Below are 24,614 nucleotides of genomic sequence, written 5' to 3'. Positions count from 1 at the left end.
CTCCAACCCTGCCTCCTCCTGAACTGGAGCGAGTGTGACTCAGCTGGTCTTGCCTCAGTATGAGTCAGCAGAAAGAGCTATGTGGCTATGCAGTAGCTCTAACCCCTGCTGGGAACCTTCCCACCCACAAGGGTTCCCAGAGCATGGTCTCTTCTCCTTCCCTGTTGAGCTTGGCTGGAGCTTGGGCTCCAAAGTCCAACGCTGCGGCCGGGAGACGTGCTCAGCTTGCTGCTTGTGCGTTCCCCTTCCTGTGGCTGGGAGCGAGCCCAGCGACCCACCTGAGCACACTGTGCAGTTCTGCAAAGCCAGAAAAGGCCCTGGGTCTCCCCAAGACAGGCCCCGACAAGGAGTGGGACAGTTCCACCTAGAGAATGCTGCACCCTTACTCCTAGGGGCGTAGGGATTCCCACTCCAGCTCAGAGCAGGGGTCTGCACCCAGTACCCCATCTCCAACAGGGGCCACCAGCACCAGCTGCTTCAGGGAGAGAGCTAGGAACCTGTCAGATGGCAGCGAGAGTGATCAGCAGACAGTGGTCCCGCCTCAGGGCTGGGGTTTGCGTCACTGGAGATGGGGATTCCCCGCGCCCTGTATATTCCACTCCACATTTTTTGGTCTGAGTCTGTTCTAGTCCGACACATTGTTCGATAGAGTCTTTTGAGCCCCCAGGACTTACATCTCCCCACTCCAGAGGTTACATACATCCCAGCCCACAATAACACACAAACCATTCATTGAATACAATGGACCCCCAGGACACTTGAGCATCATTTAATAAGGGCTCCTGAAGATATTGCAGGAAATTGGCATCTCGGTCACAACAGCGTAGCTCTTGGCTGCTGTGCAGAAGGACGCAGCACAGGCGTGGCTCGACGGCAGGGGCTCTCAAACTGGGGGTCGTAAGGTTATTACACAGGGGTTGCGAGCTGTCAGCCTCCATCACCAAACCCCGCTTTGCTTCCAGCCGTTATAATAGTGTTAAATATAAAGAAAATGTGTTTTTAATTTATAAGGGGGGGTCACATTCAGAGGCTTGCTGTGTGAAAGGGGTCACCAATGCAGAAGCCTGAGAACCACTGCTCTGCTCTCTGTTCAATGCCTAACACCACTTCCAGTCCGAGCGCCTCCTAACTCCTGTGTCTGCTGCTTCAGTTGGAGCTGCAGAGGAGCAAGACGGTGGGGTCCCTGAGACTAGCACGGAGGACGTGCCAGCCGACATAGTGACCATGACCCTGAAAAGAGAAGCCAGCATTCAGCAGAGAGGATTCAGCCGCAGGTAGGAACCTGTCCCCAGTCATCAGATCTCATCCCGAACCTCTCCCTTTCCTTCCCTCTCCCTGCTTCCTACATAGGCATCTCCCCATGCCCTGGACCTCTTCTTTGCTTCCTGAGATGGAGGGGCCCTGTGTGAGGCTTCACTTCTTGGCAAACCTGTGGGAAAGCGTCTGAGAGCCCTGGTCTCTGGGGCCTCCCTGGCCTGCATGGCATGTGGGGCCCTCTGCTTTGCTCAGCTGCTGATCAGGAGAGGCCTGTCTGTCATGGTTCTGCTCTGCAGCCCAGGCTGGGCGAGTTCCTGCCTGCAGGGTTTCTCCAGCTGTCTTCCCACACACTCCTCTGTTGAAGCTGACCCCCAACCCCACCCCTTTCTGCTCCTCCACAATGCACTGGGCAGGATCGCACAGTTGAGTAGCTTCCCCTCTAGTATGACTGGTGACTCGTACTTATCCAGCGGTTTCTGCATGCCACACATCCAGACCTCGGGCTTCTCCCCGCGGCTGTCAGCCCCTGTCAGGGGCTCTCTGGCTGGGTGAAGGTGTGTCCGGAGCAGGGGCTGGGCTGGTTTAGCTGAGAGGGTGGGAACCATGCTGGACTCGGAGGAATTTCCGAAGCGTCCAGTTGAAATGTTTCTCTCGCCAAAGTCAGTGAGTCCCATGGCCGGTCCCTGGCAGATCCCGGCGCAGCCAGCATGTTCGAGAGGGAGGCGCAATGCAGGGCGAGGCGAATGGGGTTCCAGGGTGGCTCCAAGTGCAGCCGCCCCATTGCTAACAATGAGCAATCGCCCTATTGCAGCCTCAGCACCAGCAGCACCAAATCCCTGCGAAAGGCCCTGCAAGCGGGTGAGGTGGGGCCCAAGGGCAAGCAGCCTGCCGAGGAGGTGACAGGACAGAGGCTGATTGAGAAGGAGGCCATGGAAACGGGGAAGGTGAGAGAAGGGATCCCGTGGCTTGGGGGCGGGGGCACCGTGAAATCCCACCCCACAGCTCGCTGCTTTACAACCACAATAGTTGCTTGAGAAAACTGACCCTCAGCTTTGCTGACCCCCATTGCACCGCTCCCGGCCTATGCATGAAGAGAGAGGCGTGGAGGGATGCTGCTGGGGTGTGTTTGGAGCGTGGGCTGCCGGCTATGGGAAGGCAGGGTGGGCGGGTAGTGCTGGGGAGGGCAGGGTTGGGGTGGTGCTGTGTGGGGAGGGTGTGGGGGGCTGGGCGGTGCTGTGGGGGGGCTGGGCGGTGCTGTGGGGAACCTGGGCGGTGCTGTGGGGGGCGTGAGTGCTGCTGTTTGGGGAGGGCATGGGGGGGGTTGAGTGCTGCTATGTGGGGAGGGAATGGGGGGCTGGGCAGTGCTGTGGGGGGGGCTGGACGGTGCTGTGGGGAACCTGGGTGTGCTGTGGGGGGATTGAGTGCTGCTGTGTGGGGAGGGTGTGGGGGGCTGGGCAGTGCTGTGGGGGGGCTGGACGGTGCTGTGGGGAACCTGGGCATGCTGTGGGGGGGCTGGGCAGTGCTGTGTGGGGAGGGCATGGGGGGCTGAGCGGTGCTGTGGGGGGGCTGGGCGTGCTGTGGGGGGGTTGAGTGCTGCTGTGTGGGGAGGGCAGAGATGTGGCCTGCAGGCGTAGCTGCGTCAGGGGTGCGTGCGGCGGCTGGACTTCGTGGGACGCCGCGACAGGCTGTGCTGCTCTGCAGGTGAAGTTCTCCCTGTACCTGCGGTACCTGCGCGCCGTGGGCTGGGGATTCTCCGCCTCAGTTTTCATCACCTACGTTGCACAATATGCTGCCTTCGTGGGGTCCAACCTGTGGCTCAGTGACTGGACCGACGACTCGCTGCGGTACTGGAACCAGACCTACCCAACCTCTCAGCGGGACATGCGGATCGGGGTCTTCGGGGCGCTGGGCACGGCGCAGGGTAAGTCTGGGGACCCACCCAATTTACATGGGATGTTGTGAGCTGGGGGCACTTGGCTGGAGAGCCCAGGGAAGGGTTGCTGAGGCCCCAGGCCTCTGCTTGAGCTGGCAGTTTGCCAGGGCCCAAGATTTCCCTGGGAGCTGGGAGCAGACAGCTGGGGTCTGAGGCCCCCCTGGAAGCTGGAGAATTGCAGCCCAGCACCCGATGTCTCCGTGTGTGCCGGGGGGTGTCGGTCCCAGGAGCCTGACCCTGACTGGCACATGCATGCGTTCTAGCTGCCTTCCTGCTGGCCGGAGCCCTCCTGGCTACCCGAGGTACCATCCGGGCCTCCCGCATGCTGCACCAGCAGCTGCTCAGCAATATCTTGCGAGTGCCCATGAGCTTCTTCGACACGACCCCCACAGGTCGCATCGTCAACAGATTTGCCAAGGTGAGAGCTTGGGCCCGGGGGACCCTGTGCCCAGTTGCCCTGGCGGGACCAGGGCCGGGGGTGGCGGCAGAGGGAGGGATGTTCCAGGCACATTTGGTCAGGTCTCAGCAGGGCTTTGTGATGTGAACAAGGTGGGTCCAAACTAGGAACCTGACTGGCCTTCAATCATGCAGAGCTAGAGAAGAAGTGGAGTCTAATGGTTAGAGCTGGGGGGACTGAGAGCCAGGACTCCTGGGTTCTATTCTCAGATCTGGGAGGATGTGGGGTCTAATGGTTAGAATATGGGGAGCTGGAAATCAAGACCCCTGCGTTCATTTTCCCAGCTGTGCCATTGATTCACGACATGCCCCATGAGGCAAGTCCCTTCCCCTCTCTCTGCGTCAGTCTCCCTGTCTGGACAGTAGGATCAGGCTGAACCCCAGGGCTGGAAGGCCGTGGTATCAGAGCTTCCCTTAGCATGTGCAGGGCTCTCTGGCCTCCTCCTGTCTTGCAGGGCCTGGCCTCACTGCCTGGATCTCCCCTCTTCTCCATCTGTTCCCAGGACATCTTTACCGTGGATGAGACCATCCCCATGTCCTTCCGTAGCTGGCTGACCTGCTTTCTGGGCATCATCAGCACCCTGCTTATGATCTGCCTGGCCACCCCCTACTTCGCTCTCATCATCATTCCCTTGGGCATCTTCTATTTCTTCCTGCTGGTGAGTGGTTCTGGCACTTTCGCCTCGGCACAATGGGCGGGGCAGGGCTCAGCCTCTCTCCTTCCTTGGGCATTCCCAGAGCTGTGACAGCTGGGGCCGGCTGCCCAGCGTGTGTCACTGCAGACACACCCTGCAGAACTGAGCTCTCTGCTACCTGCCACGGGTGGGAAGGTCCTGGGTGCACATTGCAGTAATAGAGCCGCTTCTCTGGTCCCAGCGCTTCTATGTCTCCACGTCCCGCCAGCTGAGACGTCTGGATTCCATCACCAGGTCTCCCATCTATTCCCACTTCGGTGAGACAGTGTCAGGCCTGTCTGTAATCAGGGCCTATGGACACCAGGAGCGGTTTCTGCAGCACAACGACCGGATCATGGACATGAACCAGAAAAGTGTTTACTCCTGGATTGTCTCGAATAGGTGAGATTACTCCGCCCCCAAAGGGACAGGCCTACAGGACCTGCACTCATCATGTGAACGGAGGATTATGACGGACGGTCACTGTGCTGTTGGGTGCTGGGAGCGGATGGGGGTGGCGCTGGGCACCTGCTGGGTGTTTGGCCAGGAACGGAGGATTATGACGGACGGTCACTGCGCTGTTGGGTGCTGGGAGCGGATGGGGGTGGCGCTGGGCACCTGCTGGGTGTTTGGCCAGGAACGGAGGATTATGACGGACAGTCAGTGCACTGTTGGGTGCTGGGAGCGGATGGGGTGGCGCTGGGCACCTGCTGGGTGTTTGTCCAGGAACGGAGGATTGTGACGGACGGTCACTGTGCTGTTGGGTGCTGGGAGCGGATGGGGGTGGCGCTGGGCACCTGCTGGGTGTTTGGCCAGGAACGGAGGATTATGACGGACGGTCACTGCGCTGTTGGGTGCTGGGAGCGGATGGGGGTGGCGCTGGGCACCTGCTGGGTGTTTGGCCAGGAACGGAGGATTATGACGGACAGTCAGTGCACTGTTGGGTGCTGGGAGCGGATGGGGTGGCGCTGGGCACCTGCTGGGTATTTGGCCAGGAACGGAGGATTATGACGGACGGTCACTGTGCTGTTGGGTGCTGGGAGCGGATGGGGGTGGCGCTGGGCACCTGCTGGGTGTTTTGGGTGGCCAGGAATGGTGCTGATGGTGCTCACTGTAAGTGCCCCACCATGCGTGCGTAGATGCAGGCAGGCTCCTCTCTCCCACGCCTCACCGCCAACGCTCTCCCCGATGCAGGTGGCTGGCCGTCCGCCTGGAGTTTGTCGGGAATCTGGTGGTTTTCTTTGCGGCTCTCCTAGCCGTGATTACGAGGGACTCTCTGGGGAGTGGCATCGTCGGGCTCTCCATCTCCTCTGCACTCAACGTGAGTCCAGGCCTCTGCTCTGTGGAGTCCTGCTGACATCCAGGGGCCTGGGCTGCTGCAGGTGGCAGAACCTTGGTGGCTGGTTCCTGCCTTCAGCCGGAAAGTGCTGCTGCACTTCAAAGGGGCCCCCCTCCTGGGGGCTGCCAGCTGGGAGGGGGACACTGCTGCGGGGTGCTGGGATGGATGGAGCCAAGAAAGAGATGTTCCCATAGCGATGGGGGGAGGCACGTGCTGGTCCAGGAGAGGGGCACTCCCTCTGTGGGTCCTGGGCCAGGATGGGGCTGGGAAGGGGACTGTCCCGTTGGGAGGTGGGGACAGGGCAGGGGCATTGCTGCTGGATGCCATGGGGTGGAGCGAGGGTGGTGTGTTACAGCAGGATGGGCTCAGGATACGGAAGCTCCTGCTAGGGGCACTGGGCCCCAGGAAGGGCCGAGGGGGGAGGGTTTGGGGGTTCCAGGATCAGGACCCGCTGGTCTCTGCTGTGCAGATAACCCAGACACTGAACTGGCTGGTGCGGATGACGTCGGAGCTGGAAACCAACATCGTGGCGGTGGAGCGAGTGCACGAGTACACAGAGGTGGAGAATGAGGTGAGACCAGGTGATGGGAAGGTGACGGAGATAGAGCGGGAAGTGGTGCAGGGAGCAGTGAGAACTGGGCGCCTCTCCCTATCTCACTTCATTTGCATATTGCTACCCAGAGTGCTTTGCACCACAGTTCCCCAGTTATCAGACATCCTTTTAACACTCCTCCCCACATCCCCAGGCTCAGTGGGTGACGGAACAGCGACCACCCCCCGGCTGGCCTAGCAAAGGCGAGATCCAGATTACTGACTACCAGGTCCGGTACCGACCTGGGCTGGAGCTGGTTCTTCATGGGCTCACCTGTGATATTCGGAGCACTGAAAAGGTGAGGAGCCTCCCCGACAGACCCTCTGATTCTTTGCTGTCAGCTGATGATGAGAGGTGGGAGGAGTGAGGGGGTGTGGGGACCCTCAGGAGTTTGATTCCAGGATTGAAACCCTCATTGGTTCAGATCAGAGCCAGAAGACATCAGTTTATTTTGGAGAGAGTCCTAGAGTTTGAGGCCAGAAGGAACCACCAGATCATCTCGTCTGACCTTCTGTGTATCACGGGCCAGCAGCCCCACTCAGCACCCGCCCATGAAGCCCAACAACCAAAATTAGACCAAACTATAACAGCTCTCAGGAGACTAGATTATGTGCCGCAGCAGAGGAGAGGAGACACTTAGTGGCACCAGTGCCCAAGGCTCCTGCAGTGGCAGGGAATTTACTGAGCTGTACCAAGATCATCCTGGCAAGTGACCCACATGCTGCAGAGGAAGGTGAAAAACACCTAAGGTCACTGCCCATCTGACCGGGGGAAATTCCTTCCCAACCCCACATATGGTGACCAGTTAGACCCTTAGCATGGGAACTAGAACCAGCCAGCCCAGCACCTGAAAGAAAGAATGCTCGGTGCCACCTCAGGACCCTGTCCCCGCACATCCAGTGTCTCATCTCCAGCTGTTGCCATCCCTGATGGTTCAGAGCAAGGAGACACCCCCTCCCCCAGAACAAAACCCACAGAATACATTGAGGGAAAGGAAAAATTCCTTCCTGACCCTTCCAGGTGACTGAATGAAGCCCTGAAGCATGAGCTTTAGAAACACGAGACATAAACTGAAAGGGACCGCCAGGGCTTCCAAGCCCTGCTCCCCACCCTAAGAACATAAGAATGGCCGTACTGGTTCAGACCAATGGCCCATCTAGCCCAGCATCCTGTCTTCTGTCAGTGGCCGGTGCCACGTGCTTCAGAGGGATGACCAATCCTAGTCTTTTAAATCTCTCCTCATATGGCAACTTTTCCATACCCCTGATCATTTTTGTTACCATTTTCTGAACCTTTTCCAATTCCACTATATCTTTTTTGAGATGGGGCGACCACATCTGCACGCAGTATTCAAGATGTGGGCGTATCCTGGGTTTATATAGAGGCAATATGATATTTTCTGTCTGACTAGCCATCCCTTTCCTAACTGGGATCGATAATCAGGTTTTTGACTGCGGCTGCACATTGAGTGAGTAGACAAGCGAGGGGGACCCCCAGGCCGTCTCAGATCCAGCTCTCACTGGGTGCTGTCTCCACAGGTCGGGGTTGTGGGCAGGACAGGGGCTGGGAAATCCTCTCTCACCAACTGCCTCTTCCGGATCCTGGAGGCTGCAGGAGGGAAGATCGTGATCGATGGGGTGGACATATCGACCATCGGCCTCCACGACCTACGCCAGAGCCTCACCATCATCCCCCAGGTGAGCGCTGCATGGGCAGAGCCGGGTGCCCGGTCTCTGGCAGCAAGTGGCGAGGGATTTCGCCATAGGGCACACGTGTGTGGGCTGGGCACTGTGCCCCTCCATAGCCAGTTCCATGCCATGGGTGTCGCTTTCATTAACTTAGCCCAACCTGTCACCCTGTGGCAGCCAAAGCCTAATGGGGCACTATGAGCAGGAGGGGCCCAAGCCAGAGCCCCCAGCCCCTCGGTGTGGAAAGAGGGGAGCTGACAGCAGCTGCAGCAGGAGACACAGCAAGACGGGGCCCAGCCCGGCCTGGGCACCACCTGAGCTCTGGAAGCAAAAGCTCAGATGCGCCCCCCTCCCCCGTCCCCGGGCACTGTGGGAAATGGTACCCGATGTGGTTCAGCCCAGGCCCAGGATCAGCCTAGACTCAGCCAGTAACCTTCACCCTGCCTGCGGAGACCCACTAGCTGGCTCCTTTGCTGCTCCGCCAGGCGGCTGACCTGCCCTCAGCCTGTGGCTGTCGGAGCTGCAGCATGGCTAAGCTCTTGGTGAAGCAGCTGTGGTAGGAGGCTAACCTGCCCTGCCAGCCAGTGCGTTGCCCAGCTGTGGGCACCGTGGGCAGCCAGTTTGTGTGGCTGGACAAACAGCTCAGAGCTGGCTCTAGCCAAACAGGGCAGCCTCAGATGCAGCGGGTGTCCCCCTTGTGTCTAACTGTAACGGGCTTACAAGCACCTCATGGCTCTGGGGCTGGCAGGGCCCTGGATCCAGCACTGTCAGAGACCCCCGTGCTGTCCTTGCAGGACCCGGTGCTGTTCTCCGGGACTTTACGGATGAATCTGGACCCGTTTGACCAGTACGCGGATGAGGAGATCTGGAAAGCCCTGGAGCTGGCCCATCTGAAGACATACGTGCTGGATCTACCTGAAAGACTGTCCCACCAAGTGAGCGAAGCAGGGGAGAACTTGAGGTAGGTGGGCTAACTTGGGTGTCCTCACCGCCTGCCCAGCTCCAGAGACATCCCTCCTCCCTCCCAGGGAGAGTAGAGCACAGCCTGAGTGTGCCCTCCGCTTTCCAAGCGCCCAGCCCAGCCAGCAGGACTAATCCCTATAGGAATGCATGGCCCTCTGTGAGGCCATAGGAACAAGGGTGGGAGAGGGGCCAGGCCGGGGGAAGAGTGGGGGGGGGGGGCAGCAAGGCCAGGGGAAAGGGGGAGCAAGGCACAGGGGGAAGGGTGGGGGGGCGGTAAGGCCAGGGGGAAGAGTGGGGGGGGGGGGCGGCAAGGCCAGGGGAACTGGGGAGCAAGGCACAGGGGGAGGGGGGCCGGTAAGGCCAGGGGGAAGGGGGAGCAAGGCACAGGGGGAAGGAGGAGGGCGGTAAGGCCAGGGGGAAGGGGGAGCAAGGCACAGGGGGAAGGGTGTGGGGGGGCAGTAAGGCCACGGGAACTGGGGAGCAAGGCACAGGGGGAAGGGTGTGTTTTTGTGTGGCGGGGGGAAGGCACAGGGGGAAGGGTGGGAGGGCAGCAAGGCCAGGGGGGAGGGTGCGTTTGGGGGGGGGGCAAGGCACAGGGAGAAGGGGGGTGTTTGTGTGGGGGGGCAAAGCCAAGGGGAGGGGTACGTGGGGGAGCAGCAAGGCACAAGAAGTGTGCATGGGGGGGGGGCAGCAAGGCCGGGGGAAGGGTGCGTTTTTTTGGGGGGGGGAGGGGAAGGCACATGTGGGTGAAACCTAGTCATCATGGGGTGAGAGGCAAAGTGTCATTGTAGATCAAAAACTGGCCAAGAAACAGAAAGCAAAGAGTATGCTTAAATGGTCAATTTTCATTCTGGCTAAAGGTTGCCGCGGGGTGTACGTGGGCCCGTGTTGTACAATACATTTATTAATGGTCCAGAAAGAGGTTGAGCAGGGAGGCGTGATTTTGTAGATAACACAAAGCTATACTGGGGAGTCAAATCCAGAAATGACTGGGAGGAACTTCAGAGGGACCTGATCAAGAGGAATGAGCAACATGATGGAAGGTGAAATTCACTGTTGATAAATGCACGTAATGCACACTGGAGGGAGGGGAGAAACTGAACAACTCGCACCATATGGGGTTGTATCAGTGACACTCATACCTCACTGGAGCCAGCTCAATGGCGATCTCATCTCAAAGTGCAGCTGTGAGCCAAAAAGGCTACAAAATAGTTCAGAGTCAAGCTAGAAGGGCATAATGAGCGGGGTCCTGCAGGGATCTGTCCTGGGTCCAGATCTGTTCAGTATCTTCATCAATGATTTGGAGACTAGCACAGAGAGTACACTTATAAATCTGTGAACAATACCACGCTGGGAGGGGTTGCAAGCGCTTTGTGGGCAGGATTAGAATTCAAAATGATCTGGACAACTGGAGAAATTATCTTAAGTAAATAGGATGAAATTCAATAAAGACAAATGCAAAGCACTACAGGTTGGAAGGAACAATCAAATGTATAAATACAAAATGGGAAATGACTGCCTAGGTAGGAGTACTGCAGAGAAGGATCTAGGGGTCATAGTGGATCACAAACTAAATAGTGGATCACAAACATAGTGGATCAACAGTGTAATACTGTGCAAAAAAAGCGAACATCGTTCTGAGATGTGTTAGTAGGAGTGTTGTGAGCAAGACATGAGAAGTAATTCTTCCACTCTGTTCCGCACTAATAAGGCCTCAACTGGATTTATTGTGTCCAGGTCTGGCACCACGCTTCAGGGAAGAAAGTCCAAATGAGAACAACAAAAATTATTAAGGGTCTAGAAAACACGACCTATGAGGAAAGATTAAAAAAATTGGGTTTGTTTAATCTGGAGAAGAGCAGACTGAGGAGGGACATGATAACAGTCTTCAAGTACATAAAATGTTGTTATAAAGCGGAGGAGGAGAGCTCATTCTCCTTAGCTACTGAGGACAGGACAAGCAGCAGTAGGCTTCAACTACAGCAAAGGAGATTTAGGTTGGACAGTGGGAAAAAACTTCCTGACCGTAAGAGTAGTTAAACACTGGGACAAATGACTTAGGGAGGTTGTGGACTCGCTGTCATTGGAGGGTTTTTTTTAAAGAACAGATTAAACAGCTCTCAGGAATGGTCTAGATCAGTGGTTCTCAACCTGTGGTCCGTGGCCCCCAGGGAGTCTGTGGACTATGTCAAGGGGTCTGCAAAAGACTTATTCTGAAACCTGACTGACCAGAATTCGACTATGTATACAGACAATAGATTTCCAAAGGGGCCCACACCGCCATCCGAAATTTTTTAGGGGTCCACAAATGTAAAAAGGTTGAGAACCACTGGTCTAGCTAAGACGTAGGCCTGCCTCACTGCAGGGGACTGGACTAGCTGCTCTGTCCTGCTTGTCCTACATTTCTGTGATTCTGTGTGAGGTTGCATAAGGAATGGCATGGTGAATAATATCACAAATACTTCCTAAATCAATGGTGTGGCTGCATTTGAATAGTGTGTGCAGTATTGGTCACCTCATCTCACCCATAGTGCTGATGTGGGGCGGGGGGGTTCAGAGATGAGCAATGAGAGTGAGCAAGGGCCTGGAAAAATGCTCACATGACGAGCGAGTGACAGGCTTGGAATTGTGTCCGTTCGATAGAAAACAGCTAAGGGGGGGACCCATAAGAACGGCCATATTGGGCTAAAGCTATATAAAATAATGACCGAGAGGATAAATGGGGAATGGCTGGCTTCCCGGTCTTCTAAAACAAGACCAAGGGGACAGTCAAGTGTAATTAGCTTGTGGAACGCCTTGCCACAGGAAGTTGTTGAAGCCAAGAAATTAACACACTTCCGAAAGGACCTGGACATGTATATGGCTAGTAAGACTATCCAGTGTTAAAGTGGTTAATGCTAAGAAAAATCTTGATACAGGATTAAGCCTAATTCTTCAAAGCATAAGCTGATCTCTTACTAAGGAAGGTTCAGCTGAAACCTAATGGTTGTTGGGGGGGGAGGGAGAGGGTCAGAAGTCCCCAAAGCCCGACAGCAACATTCTTACACCTTCCTCTGCAGCATCTGGTGCTGCCATTGTCGGAGACAGGTGCTGGGCTAGACAGCCTTGTGTCTGAGCCCGGCTGCCCCATGCCCTGTGTCCTAGCCTGTCTCGGTGATTGGCTGATGGGGCAGGAGAGGCAGGGTGTGATGCTGCCTCTAGGCTACGCCAGGTCACTCGCTTGCCCTCAGTGGCAGAGGTAGCGCTGGGCACGTTCTCAAGCTGCCCCACATCAGTGCTGGTGTTTTCTCCCCACCCCAGCGTTGGGCAGCGGCAGCTGCTGTGCCTGGCCCGAGCCCTGCTCCGCAAATCCAAGATCCTCATATTGGATGAGGCAACAGCCGCTGTGGATCTGGAAACAGAGCATTTAATCCAGACAACAATCCGGAGTGAATTTGCCAACTGCACTGTCCTCACCATCGCCCACCGCCTGCACACCATCATGGACAGCAACAGGTGTGTGTCTGTGTGTGCACACGCGCGCCCCTGCAATACCCACCGTCATGGCCAGCCAGGAGCAGTTGCTGTACACGCCATTCCACACAGCAATGGGGCAGGGGGGGGGGGGGTGCAGGCAGGCACTGTCCATACCATCATGGCTGTCTGGGAAGGGGTGCTGTATACGCAATGGGGGGGGGCGGGGGTTGTGTGTGTGTGTGCGCGCGCACCTGGGCGCTATACACACCATCATGGCTAGCCAGGGAACGGGGGCACTGTATACACCATGGTGGTCACCCAGAAGCGGTTGCTGGACACACCCTTGTGCACAGCACTCGGGGTGGGGTAGGGAGGCAGGTTCTTTACATACCATCATGGCTAGCCAGGAGCGGGTGGGGGCCCTGTAGCCACAATCCTGGACAATCCCCCCCCCCTCCTCCCCCAAAGCAGCTGCTGTACACTCCATTCTGCCCAGCAATGGGAGGTGGGTGCAGGCAGGTTCTATACACAGCATCATGGCCAACCGGGGGGAGGAGGGAGGGGTGCCATACACACCATCGCAGACAGCAATGGGGTGTGTGCGCGCACATGGGCAGTATACATATCATCATGGCTAGGCTGGGGGGAGGTGCAGTACACACCATCCTGGACCCCCTCCCCCCCAGGAGCAGTTGCTATGCGCATCATTGTGCATGGGGGGGGGAGTGGTTTGCAGGCAGGTTTTTGTACTATCATGGCTAGCGGGGGTGGGAAGCAGGGGCACTGTACACACCATCAGGGCCAACAAGTTGAGGGAGGCGTGCAAGGGGCCAGGCTCCAGGTGGTAGGTGCAGAGGGCTATACACAGACGTAAACAAGCGGGGGAGGGTGGCACACTGACGGATGTGGATGGGGCCCTGGGCACATCTTCGTGGCCTGCACCAAGTGGGTGTGCAGATGTTGCTGAGCCCCCCTCATGGACAGGCCGTAGAGGACCTGAAGATCTCTGTGCAGCTCCAACCCTTGTCCCGTTCACTCAGATGTTGGTCCAGTAAAAGATGCCTTTGCCTCCCGTCTTTCAGGTAGTAGCAGCGTTATGTCCGTTGTCTTGGACAGACACAGGCAGGCCCAGGCCCCCGCCCAGGGGAGAGATTTAGTGTCCTGCCTAGGGTGGGGAAGGGGCTGTAGATAACCTCGGACTGGGAAGGGCATGTACTAGAAGCTGCATGACAGCAGCGCTGGTCCTGTGGCACCCAATGTTCTCTTTGTGCTTGCAGGGTGATGGTGCTGCAGGCGGGGCGCATTGTGGAGTATGACAGCCCTGAGCGGCTGCTCCAGCAGCAAGGCCTTTTCTCGACCATGGCTAAGAACGCCGGCATCGTGAGTGCTCAAGCCACGGTGCTGTAGGAGAGCTGGAGCTGACAGGGTAAGCCCCCTGCCCAACACTGGCGCACCCACATCCAGAGTCAGAACCTAGGGCAGGGCCCACCGCAAACTGGAACGGACAAACAGCGTATTGCCAGAACCTGTTTCTGTTGCCTCAGTGCGCCTGGCAGCTCCGAGCAGCAGGACCTGCCCAGGACTTCACTCCTCTTCACCTGGGACTAAAGGAGAGAGTGAAGCCGCTGGGCTCTGAGTCCCTTGAAGAGGGGGCTTCGGGGCTGGGCTAGACAAGGCTAGGACTTACTTCACCGCAGGCAGCAGCTCTGGGCCTGCTGCTGCCATACCCTGGTTCAGATCCAAACCCCGCTATGTGGGGGTAGCTTCAATGCAGACGTGCCCAGGCCAGACCCCATGTGCACATGGGCAGCAGCTCTAACAGACACCTGGGGTGGCTTTGACCTGACACGCAGTCTGGGAGTAGCTCGGCTGAACGTGGGGGTAATTTTACAATCACTTCACTTATTGGTCCTTATTTTCAAGGCACTCAATGGCATAGGCCCAGGATAGCTGAAAGATTAACTAAAGCTCCAGCCTGAAGAGCGTGTTTGACAATACTGCGCCTCTAGCAGAGTGGAGCTCTCTACCGCAAGGCAAAGCTGGGCAGGAGACAGCTGCCTCAGGGGCCAGTCCAGGGCTCGAACCATCTGGCCCATCGCAGAGCTCCTCCCCTTCTGCTCCAAGTGCCAGGTGCACTGCTCCAAGCAGCCTTCCCCAGCAGAAAGTGTGCGGCAGGACAGTGTAAAAAGACGTATGCCCTGGGGAGAGGCTGAGAGCACGAGTGAACCCCACGACACGTTAGACCCATTGCTTTAATGCAAAAAGCAACAGAGGGTCCTGTGGCACCTTTAAGACTAACAGAAGTATTGGGAGCATAAGCTTTCGTGGGTAAGACCCTCACTTCTTCAGATGCAAGTAATGGAAATTTCCAGAGGCAGGTATAAATCAGTATGGAGATAACGAGGTTAGTTCAATCAGGGAGGGTGAGGGGCTCTGCTAGCAGTTGAGGTGTGAACACCAAGGGAGGAGAAACTGCTTATGTAGTTGGCTAGCCATTCACAGTCTTTGTTTAATCCTGATCTGATGGTGTCAAATTTGCAAATGAACTGGAGCTCAGCAGTTTCTCTTTGGAGTCTGGTCCTGAAGTTTTTTTTGCTGTAAGATGGCTACCTTTAGACACCTCACACATGAGGGCAGTATAAAATCTACATATAACAGAATGTCCTGATACTCAGGCCTTGGCTACACTCGCGGATTCACAGTGCAGCACGCGTGTAGTCGCACTGCCAGCGCTGCGAGAGCTCTCTCCGAGGGGAATAGCTTGCAGCGCTGCGAGTGAGCAGCGCTGATTACACTGGCGCTTTACAGCGCTGTGCTCGGGGGGGGGGGGGTGTTTTTTCACACCTCTGAGCGCAGCAAGTGCAGCGCTGTGAATTGCCAGTGTAGCCAAGGCCTAAGGACTGGATGCACAGGCAAAACTTGGCTCCTTCCCCATGAAAGGTGACTGCAGCCCTGGGCTGTCCCCACCCCCCACTGCAAGACTTGGAGTCAGTGTCAGTCTCTCGGCTTTGCTCCAAGCCCAGCCAAACAACTTGACACTCCCCTGGTCCCTGCTCGTGCTTAGTCGTCCAGGCAGGAGCCCTGGGGAGCCCCACTTAAGTGTTGTTGCAATTGTCTCTCTATAAAGGCTATTTAAACAGTTCCCTTGTTTGTGATTTTATTGTGTGGGCGGCGAGGGGGGAGTTGCTGAGGAATCTTGCTGAAGACTGGGCCTAGTCCAGCAGCAGGGGTGGAGGACAGAGGAGGCACAGGTTTGCTGCTCTGCAGGGCTCCATCATGAGTTGCAAGCTGAAGCAGAAACCTGGCTGCAGTGTGAGGTTGGGGCCCATGGCCTGGAACAGCGATTCGGGTTGTCCTTGCACGCCCTATCGCCTCTGCACAGGGGCTGGGCCATCTGACTACACACCACTTGCCATATAAACTGCCGTACTCCAGCAGCTTCTGGGCACAGGTCCCAAACTGCGTGTTAGTCTCTTGGTTTCTCAGCAAGCTGCAGGGTGGCTGCTGCTCCAGTTTGTCACTGCAGTCTGGGCTGCGAGGGCCCACGCGCAGCAGGAGGAGCACAGGCTTACAGCCTTGCCAGGTGCATGTCCCTGACCAGAAACATGGCGCTTGACGCAAACAAGCCTGAGCAACACCAAGGGAGACACTTTACTTAGGGGACACAGACACTGCCGTCAGAGCACCGGGGGAGCGGGGCGGTGTCTCTTGGGCCAGGAGCAGCAGCCCCCAAATACACCCCCTCCAATAGTGCTGCCCCATTCCGGGGGCGCAGCCAGAGCCTAGCAGACAGGGTGGTGTGTTGATGCCTTTAATCCTACACTCTTGCCAAAGGATGTGCCTGATTCTCACCAGCCCCTCACAGCACTCTGGGACACGTCAGAGCAAAGGGACGGACCCCCAAGTTCTGGGGGTGGGCCGGGGTGAGGAGGGGAAATGGCTCGAGTGACAGGGAGGTGAGGCTCCCGTCTTATCTTTGGCTCATCTGAACGACTGGCGGCAGGGCTCGCTGTGGGCAGCTGCTGCCTGCTGGGCGCTATGGGAAGGAGTATCATGTATCTCCCCCAGCAGCACGGTGCTGCTAGTCCTGAAACCAGAGCCTGGGAGAGCCCAAACCCAGGGTACGTCTCCAGGGCAGTGAGCAGGTGTGAATTCTCAGCACGGGCAGAGCCGATGTGCGCTAGCTCAGTCCGAGCCAGCATGCTAAACACAGCAGCGTGGCTGTTGCAGCTCAGGCAGCCGCCCGAGGTAGAGACCAGTAGGCTGGGGGGGCTTGGACGCGGGAAGCTAGCCCTAGCCATTGCCCATGCGTCAGCTGAGCGTGTGAGCCTGTCTATGCTGGGAGTCACAGTGCCCCCTGCAGCACGGACATAGACCAGCAGCTCCCCCCAGGGAGGCAGGCGGTGCTGGGGAGATTGATTCCACAGCTGGGGAGAGCCAACAGCTCATAACCAGGGACAGTGGGATCTCTACATGGAGCGGAGGACGGGAAGAATCCCCCCTGAGCAGGTGCCAGGTTCTGTTCTCCAGCCCCAACTTCCCCGCTAGAGCTTGACCCCTGCCCGGTGAGGGAGCCTGGCCCCTGCTCCCATTGCTCCCGCGCGCTGCTGAGGAGCTGTGGGGCTCCTGCTCTCAACAGCCCGGGTTGCTTTTAACGGTACTTGGTCAAAGAGGGAATCTGCATTAACCCAGAAGTGCTGAAGGAAAAGGAAATGCTGCACACAGGCAGGAAGCAGCACTTTGGCCCGAGCGAGGGGGCCACTTCCTTCAGGGACTTGGCTTTGCTCTGTGTCCAGCCAGGCCCAGCCAGCTCCTAGCAGCTAGATCTAAGGGGAAGCTACTTGCCATGCTAGGAGGAAGAGACAGGACAGGAGGCAACATTAATTCCTGCTGCACAGGCTGCCCTGTAACCTCACTGCCCCTGGCCAAGCCACGTTCACCACCCAACTGACAGCTGCCTGGGCGGGCAGAGCCCCTGCAGGGCCTGGACCATCCAGCACCACTGGCAATCCCACATGGCTTTCAGTGGTTAGAGGCTGGCTTTTCACACGGAAATGAGCAGTACAGGTTGCCTCAGCCCAGCAGGGGTCGCAGACCCTTCCCCTGCAAGTCTCTGACATGGTCCAGCTGGGATTAAGGCACCAGAACTTGGTCTCTCTGTGGGGATGGTACAGCCTCACGTATACTCCGTCTTCCGGATGTAACTGGACGGCACGTAGCCCTGCCTCCCATGCACCTCAGCTAACCACCACTCTCGATTGCCCGTGATATCTTCAAACTGTAGGATCCTGAGTCTCTGATTGGCTGATACACTCAGCTCATTTGGACTTCGGCCTTTAAAGGTGTAGACAGCATAATAGACCTAGAGGGACAGGGGGAGAAAGTGGGTCAGAGCTGGGCCGGGCCTGAGGAACAACAGGCCAGGATCAACACTGTCATGCAGCTCTTTGTGTAGTGTGAGGATTACTCAGACACACTCCAAGAGACAGGCACAGCGAGGGGAAAGGACTATCTCCCAGGGTCATAAGGGCATAAGAACAGCCATCCTGGGTCAGCCCAAAGGTCCATCTAGCCCAGTATCCTGTCTTCCAACGGTGGCCAACGTCGGGTGCCCCAGAGGGAATGAACAGAACAGGTAATCATCAAGTGATCCATCCCCCATTGCCCATTCCCAGCCTCTGGCAAACCGAGACTAGGGACACCATCCCTGCCCATCCTGGCTAATAGCCATTGATGGACCTATCCGCCATGAATTTATCTAGTTCTTTTTTGAACCCTGTTATAGTCTTGGCCTTCACAACAACCTCTTGCAAAGAGTTCCACAGGTTGACTGAGCATTGTGTAAAGAAAAGAACAGAAGTACTTGTGGCACCTTAGAGACTAACAGATTTATTAGAGAATAAGCTTTCGTGGGCTACTGCCCACTTCTTCGGATGCATATACTCTGAAACCTGTGTAAAGAAATACTTCCTTTTGTTTGTTTTAAACCTGCTGCCTACTAATTTCATTTGGTGACCCCTAGTTCTTCTGTTATGAGGAGTAAATAATGCTTTCTTAGTTAAATTCTCCACACCAGTTATGATTTTATAGACTTCTATCATATCCGCCCTTAGTTGTCTCTTTTCCAAGCTGAAAAGGCCCAGTCTTATTCATCTCTTCTCATATGGAAGCTGTCCCATACCCCTAATAATTTTTGTTGCCCTTTTCTGTATGTTTTCCAATTCCAATATATCGTTTTTGAGATGGGAGTGACCAGATCGGCACGCAGTATTCAAGATGTGGATGTATCATGGATTTATATAGAGGCAATATGATATTTTCTGTCTTATTATCTCTCCCTTTCTGAATGATTTCCCAACATTCCATTAGTTTTTTTGACAGCCGCTGCACATTGAGTGGATGTTTTCAGAGAAATATCCACAATGACTCCAAAATCTCTTTCTGGAGTGGTAACAGCTACTTTAGGCCTCATCATTTTATATGTATACAGGTCTGGCTCCAGCTTTTCTGCTGCCCCAAACGGCAAAAAAAAAAAAAAGACGAGCGGCAGCAGTTTGGCGGCAGCTCAACCGCGCCGCTTCTTCTGCGGCAGTTCGGTGGCGGGTCCCCCCCCCCCCCTTCCTCTTCGGTGGCAATTTGGCGCAGCTCAAAGGGGAAGAGAGAGGATGAGGGACCCGCCACTGAATTCCCGCCGAAAACCGGACGTGCCGCCCCAATACCGAATGGAGTGCCGCCCCTTTGAATTGGCCGCCCCAAGCACCTGCTTGCTAAGCTGGTGCCTGGAGCCGGCCCTGTATGTATATGTGGGATTATGTTTTGCAATGTGCATTACTTTGCATTTATCACCATTGAATTTAATCTGGCACTCGGTTGCCCAGTCACCCAGTTTTGTGAGATCCTTTTGTAACTCTTCGCAGTCTGCCTGGGACTTAACTATCTTGAGTAGTTTTGTATCATCTGCAAATTTTGCCACCTCACTGTTTGCCCCTTTTTCCAGATCATTTATGAATATGTTGAATAGGACTGGTCCCAGTACAGCCTGGGGGACACCACTATTTACCTCTCTCCATTCTGAAAACTGACCATTTATTCCTATCCTTTGTTTCCTGTCTTTTAGACAGTTACTGATCCCTGAGAGGACCTTCCCTCTTATCCCATGATAGCTTACTTCGCTTAAGAGCCTTTGCTGAGGGACCTTGTCAAAGGCTTTCTGAAAATCTAAGTACACTATATCCACTGGATCCTCCTTGTCCACATGCTTGTTGACCCTCTCAAAGAATTCTAGGGCAGTCACTCCCAGAGCCCCACTCTCCTGCCCTGGTCACTAGCCAGGCTGATTTTCTACATGAAAATATGGAGAAGGGCTGGTCCTGAAAGGCAGGTATCTCCCTGCTTCCCCACGCCCAAGAGACCCTGTACACCCCATTTTCCCACCTAGCCTTGGGGGTCTGCACATTCCTCACAAGAGATGGGGTTGAGGTCCATAGGCGCTGACTCCGTGGGTGCTCCAGGGCTGGCGCAACCATGGAAAAAAATTAACAGGTGGCTTAGCAAACACCAGCAGGCAAGCTCCCCCCTCCCCAGTGCCTCCCCCCACCAGTGGCCCCATTGATCAACTCCTCCCCTCCCTCCAACTGCCTCCTGCCCACCTCGGAACAGCTGTTCAGTGGCAGGCAGGAGGTGCTTGGAGGGAGAGGGAGAAGCTGGGCCGGGGCATGTTCGGGGGAGGGAAGAGGCAGGACAGGGGTGGGGGCTTGGAGGAAGGGGTGCAGTAGGGGTTGAGCACCCCCTGGATTGATCAACCAGATCTGCCTCACACGTGCCAGCACCCCTTCCCTAGTGAAGGGACAGTTCAGCCTCTGCCCAGTGAAGGGTGTGACTTGCAGCCCCGCCCCCATAGAGCAAGGACAGCAGGGGGGCTTACCTGGTTGCCCTCAGACTCGCTGCTCTCCAGCCCCGAGTCTCTGTCCTCCAGCGAAGGTGCCGGCCTGAGGTATGCTTTGGCAGGGTGCCCACTGCGGGTGCTGGAGCTGCTGTTCAGCTCAGGACGACTGTAGCGTCGGTGAGCTGGTGTCTTGTTGGGCTGCTGGTTGGATTCCATGGGAACCGTTCTATCAGAGGAGCCAGCCTGGGGCTGGGAGGCAGCATCTGTGTCGGAGGGGGACCTCAGGGAGTGGTCTGGATCCCCTGGAGAGGCAGAGTCCTGCAGAGGTTTGTGGGTGAAGGTCACGGTCATGCCACTGGGGTTGAAGGTCAGGGTGTTGCTGCTGTGCGGTGAGGAGCTACTGTGTTCGGACTCATTGGAGGAGTGGCTGCCCACCGAGATGTCTGAGTGGCTGCGGCGTGGGTTATAGGGCTTCAGGAAGGAGCTGTACACAAAGCCTTTGGTCACTGCGGAAAAGGGAGCGGGTCAGGGTCAGAGACGAAAAGGCTCCCATGGAGAGGAGAGTGGGTCAAAGGGGAGAGGATGATAAACCAGAGAGGAGACCACAGGAGACAGGCCAGAGTGGCCACCTGTCCCCGGAGGGTTACAGTTCGTTGTTCATGGATCCTGGCCGATGGCAGAGTCAGGGAAGACTCTGTGCTGCTGGAGGCACAGAACCCCACCTACCTCCATTGTCAATGAGCCAGCGGTTCTGGCTGCCCATGGGGTCCTTCTTCTTGAGGACACCCACAAGATCACCCTCCAGCAGCGAGACATCCAGGTCCTGGGCTGCGTTGAAATTGCGGTCTGCCTGGAAGAGTTTCTCCGGGGGGTACCTGGCCAGGAGGGCAGCTCGGAGTTCATCTGACTGCAGCATGTAGCTGGGCTGGAGGGGAACAAGACACCCATGAGAAGGCTCCCTGGGGCTCCCCAGACCAAGCCCCTGAAACAAGGCAGAAGGGACTCACTGGGCCCAGGAGTGGCTGCCGCCTGGCAGACTGGCGCTCCACACTCCTCCTGTCAAATGGTCTCTTGGCAGCCGTGTGGGACTCCGGGAAGAAGGTAAAGGCCTGGAGCTGCTGGAGAACTCGGCTGTGCTCCTCTTGGAAGATGGAGATGAGGTTCCCCTCCCTGCCAGCCACTCGCAGCAGCTGGAACAGGAGCAGAGGGTAGGAAGCTGCCATCAGCAGAGCTCTGCTAACCCAGAGACCCAGCAGCCAAAGGGGAGCTCAGCGAAAGACGAGCCAGATGCTGGTCTAGAACCTGCACCAGTGTCCAGGGCAAGGACTGAGCCAGCCCTGGAACTCCCCTTTGGCAGGGCAGGGGCGAGCCTATCCTGCCACTTCCCTGCAGTCCCTGCTGTGGGGACAGAGGGTGAGCCCCCAGGCCTGCTGATCCAGCACCTTTCACAGCAGCCCTGCCACCGACAGTATCCAGTCCCCTGGAGCAGCGGGAGCTACAGGTGCAGCCTCGAGGGGAGGCCAGAGTCTGACACGACAGCCACAGCTCTGCACACAAGGGGGACAAGCCTCAGGAAGCAGAAACTCCCCCGACACACGAGAGAAAAACTCCACAGAGGCAAGATGTCTGCAGTGAGCCAGGAGCATCTGCCATCACATCCTCCCTGCTCCATCCCCTGCCCCTGTTGCGGAGCTGGGTTCTGGGAACTCACCGACAGCAGTGGCCTCAGCTCCCCCAGTGCCAGGTGCACAAAGTCGCGGTGAGCCCTGGCGTAGCCCCGCAAGCAGCTGGCAAACAGCTCCTTGGCACAGCGTTGGAACTTGGGCAGCTCGTCTAGGAGCTGGGCATTCAATGCCTCATAATTGTTGCGAGCTGACTGCAGCTCCTCAAGTGTCCGTTTGTCCTTCAGCTTCTCCGCCCGCTCCGTGCAGTTGTGGAAGTCCAGGAGCTTGTCGAAGCGTTTCTGCACCAGCTTGTGCGGCCCCATGAACATGCTCAGCAGCTGGTTGAGAGGGGAGATCACCAGCCGCTCCGTCCTCTCTTTCTGGAAGACAGTGAAACAAGAGGCAGGGGATAGAGCATCCCCCTCTTTCCTCGTTCAGCCTCTCTCAGCCAGGGCAGGGATTTATCTAGCTAGCGCCACGTGTCCCAAGTGATGGGGAGTCCGAGCTGTCCTGATTCGACAGCCACAGTCATCTCACTGGCACTAAACGTGGACTGAGATTCACTTTACATTCCCTTCACTCAGCTTCATCAGATACCTCCTAGTCACCCCTCACCCCAATCTCCTCCTAAGCCATCTCCCCCTGGGCTCCTGAGTCAGCCCCATGGACCATCCTGAATCTTCCCTCTTGGTCAGTTCCATCCTGGCAAGCTATAAGAGTGTTTCCAAAGTGGCAGGTCTGTGGGTAGGGATAAGCCACACAGGATAGGACCACAGGCTGTGCCCGGGGTCCGAATCCATGTACCCTTTTGTCAGCAGTGTCCATTCCTGCACTGCTGGCAGCTTAGTATGCAGCACATGCCATCTCTGCCCTCTCTCTCCTCTGTCCCACCGTATTCCTACACCAGCGTTTCTCAAACTGGGGTCCGTGGGCCTCGCTGTTCCCCGGTGTGTAGGAGGCGCTGGGAGGGAGTGGGAGGAGCAGGGACAGGGTGCGTTCGAGGGAGGGGGCGGAAAGAGGAGGGGCAGGGGTGGAGCGGGGGCAGGACCTGGGGCTGAGCGGGGGACGGGAGTCCGGGTTGCAGAAGTTTGAGAACCTCTGCCCTACATTATTCCCACATCTCCTGCTGGTGCACCTCACGCAAAACCCTCTCTCCCAGCCAGCTGAGTGTCTCACCCTGAATCACTCCCCATCAACTCCACTGTGCTTCATACTGAAGCTTCCATCTCAGTTACCTCCCAACTCTCAGACAAAACCACCATCCAAGTCACCCCCACTGCATCGCAGCCTAACCCACCTCCCGAATCACTTCTCACTGTCTCACCCTAGTCAGACGCCACGGCACTTCACCCTAACTCGACCCTTACAATAGCACAGTCTGCATCTCCATCTTAACTCAATTCCTCCCCATCACCCTAACTTGTTCCTCCTCCTCAGCCCAGTGTCAGTCTAATTCATCCCCCTGCAGTGTCTCACCCTTTCTCGCTAGTCAACCCCCATGTCACCCTCTTTTCCAATCACTCTTTTCTATCACTATACTAAATACTCCGTCACACTGTGCGTCTGCCTAAACCATCTCCTAGTCATCACTGATTATATCATTCTTGTTTTTTTTAATCAAACCATCGTGCGGTACCAAGTCAAACGCCTTACAGAAGTCTAAGTTTATTACGTCAACACTGTTACCTTTATCAACCAAACTTGTAATCTCATCAAAAATAGTTATCAAGTTAGTTTGACAGGAGCTATTCTCCAGAATCCCATGTTGATTCGCATTAACTACATTACCCTCCTTTAATTCTTTATTAATCAAGTCCAGTACCAGCTGCTCCATTATCTTGCCCGGGATCAATGTTAGGCTGACAGACCCATAATTACCCAGGTCACGCTGGTTGCCCTTTTTAAATATTGGCACAACAGTAGCTTTCTTCCAGGCTTCTTTAACTTCCCCAGTGTTCCAAGACTTATTGAAAATCAACATTAACCATCCAGATGCAATGGATGCAAGTTGTGTGGACCTGCTGATTTAAAAACGTCTAACTTTAGTAGCTGCTGTTTAATGTCCTCCAGAGCAGTGGTTCTCAACGTTTTTTTATCTGTGGACCACTACAAAATTTTGAATGGAGGTGCAGACCCCTTTGGAAATCTATTGTCTGTATCTATAGTTGAATTCTGTTCAGTCAGTTTTCAGTCAAAATCTTTCACGGACCCCTTAGACATAGTCCATGGATGACAGATTGAGAACCACTGCTCCAGAGATACTAGTGGAATGGAAAAAACTCAAACTTCTGGAAACCAGGAAGTACAGAGTTAAGATACATGCCCACATAACCTTAACTCTGCCCTCTTTGAGCAAAGCCCAAATATGCCTGTGACACATACTTTCACTCTACATTTGTGCTGTACTGAACAAGAGCTACCTACCCCTGCCATACATTCAAACATTTAACCTACTCCGTAGACAGAATACCACATCTGCTAAACTTTACAACCTCCTCAACACCTTTCACAACCCAATAACCCTTATATGTACAATGCCATCTAACACAATATGTTCCCTTACACCCTTCATTAAACGCAGAGAACACACACAGCAAGACCACCCCTGGGCCCAGCCTCTGACACAGCCTACACAGCGCAGCACTGAAGTGAGGCTGACCGGATCTCTCAAGGTTCTGTACACTTTTCCCTATGATCAGATACATGG

The 24,614-nt window shown here is 56.0% G+C and overlaps 2 protein-coding genes across 10 annotated transcripts in view; one reads left to right on the top strand and one right to left on the bottom strand.

Annotated features, from left to right (window-relative positions):
• The window catches only part of ABCC2 (ATP binding cassette subfamily C member 2), a 64,111-nt gene extending 48,611 nt beyond the window's left edge, over nt 1–15,500 (top strand). For all 3 annotated transcript variants that reach the window (XM_065553597.1, XM_065553595.1, XM_065553598.1), the window contains 13 exons: nt 1,151–1,274; nt 2,069–2,201; nt 2,959–3,178; nt 3,454–3,608; nt 4,150–4,305; nt 4,523–4,722; nt 5,515–5,641; nt 6,129–6,230; nt 6,406–6,549; nt 7,790–7,948; nt 8,734–8,900; nt 12,203–12,397; nt 13,636–15,500. In XM_065553597.1, coding sequence (XP_065409669.1) covers nt 1,151–1,274; nt 2,069–2,201; nt 2,959–3,178; nt 3,454–3,608; nt 4,150–4,305; nt 4,523–4,722; nt 5,515–5,641; nt 6,129–6,230; nt 6,406–6,549; nt 7,790–7,948; nt 8,734–8,900; nt 12,203–12,397; nt 13,636–13,765 — 2,012 coding nt within the window. In that variant the 3' untranslated portion in view covers nt 13,766–15,500. The remainder of the gene's footprint in view (nt 1–1,150; nt 1,275–2,068; nt 2,202–2,958; nt 3,179–3,453; nt 3,609–4,149; nt 4,306–4,522; nt 4,723–5,514; nt 5,642–6,128; nt 6,231–6,405; nt 6,550–7,789; nt 7,949–8,733; nt 8,901–12,202; nt 12,398–13,635) is intronic.
• A 492-nt stretch (nt 15,501–15,992) lies between these two features.
• The window catches only part of DNMBP (dynamin binding protein), a 45,746-nt gene continuing 37,124 nt past the window's right edge, over nt 15,993–24,614 (bottom strand). For 6 of the 7 annotated variants that reach the window (XM_042845220.2, XM_065553599.1, XM_042845222.2 and 3 more), the window contains 5 exons: nt 21,955–22,287; nt 21,251–21,433; nt 20,970–21,168; nt 20,283–20,749; nt 15,993–17,720 (listed from right to left, as the gene is read on the bottom strand). In XM_042845220.2, coding sequence (XP_042701154.2) covers nt 17,535–17,720; nt 20,283–20,749; nt 20,970–21,168; nt 21,251–21,433; nt 21,955–22,287 — 1,368 coding nt within the window. In that variant the 3' untranslated portion in view covers nt 15,993–17,534. Of the gene's footprint in view, nt 17,721–19,792; nt 19,872–20,282; nt 20,750–20,969; nt 21,169–21,250; nt 21,434–21,954; nt 22,288–24,614 lie in introns of all 7 variants that reach the window. The other variant, XM_042845221.2, reaches the window with a different exon arrangement.

Source organism: Chrysemys picta, chromosome 7, assembly GCF_011386835.1.
Source record: "Chrysemys picta bellii isolate R12L10 chromosome 7, ASM1138683v2, whole genome shotgun sequence".
Classification (NCBI taxonomy): domain Eukaryota; kingdom Metazoa; phylum Chordata; order Testudines; family Emydidae; genus Chrysemys; species Chrysemys picta.
This window is presented reverse-complemented; position numbering and strand designations above follow the sequence as displayed.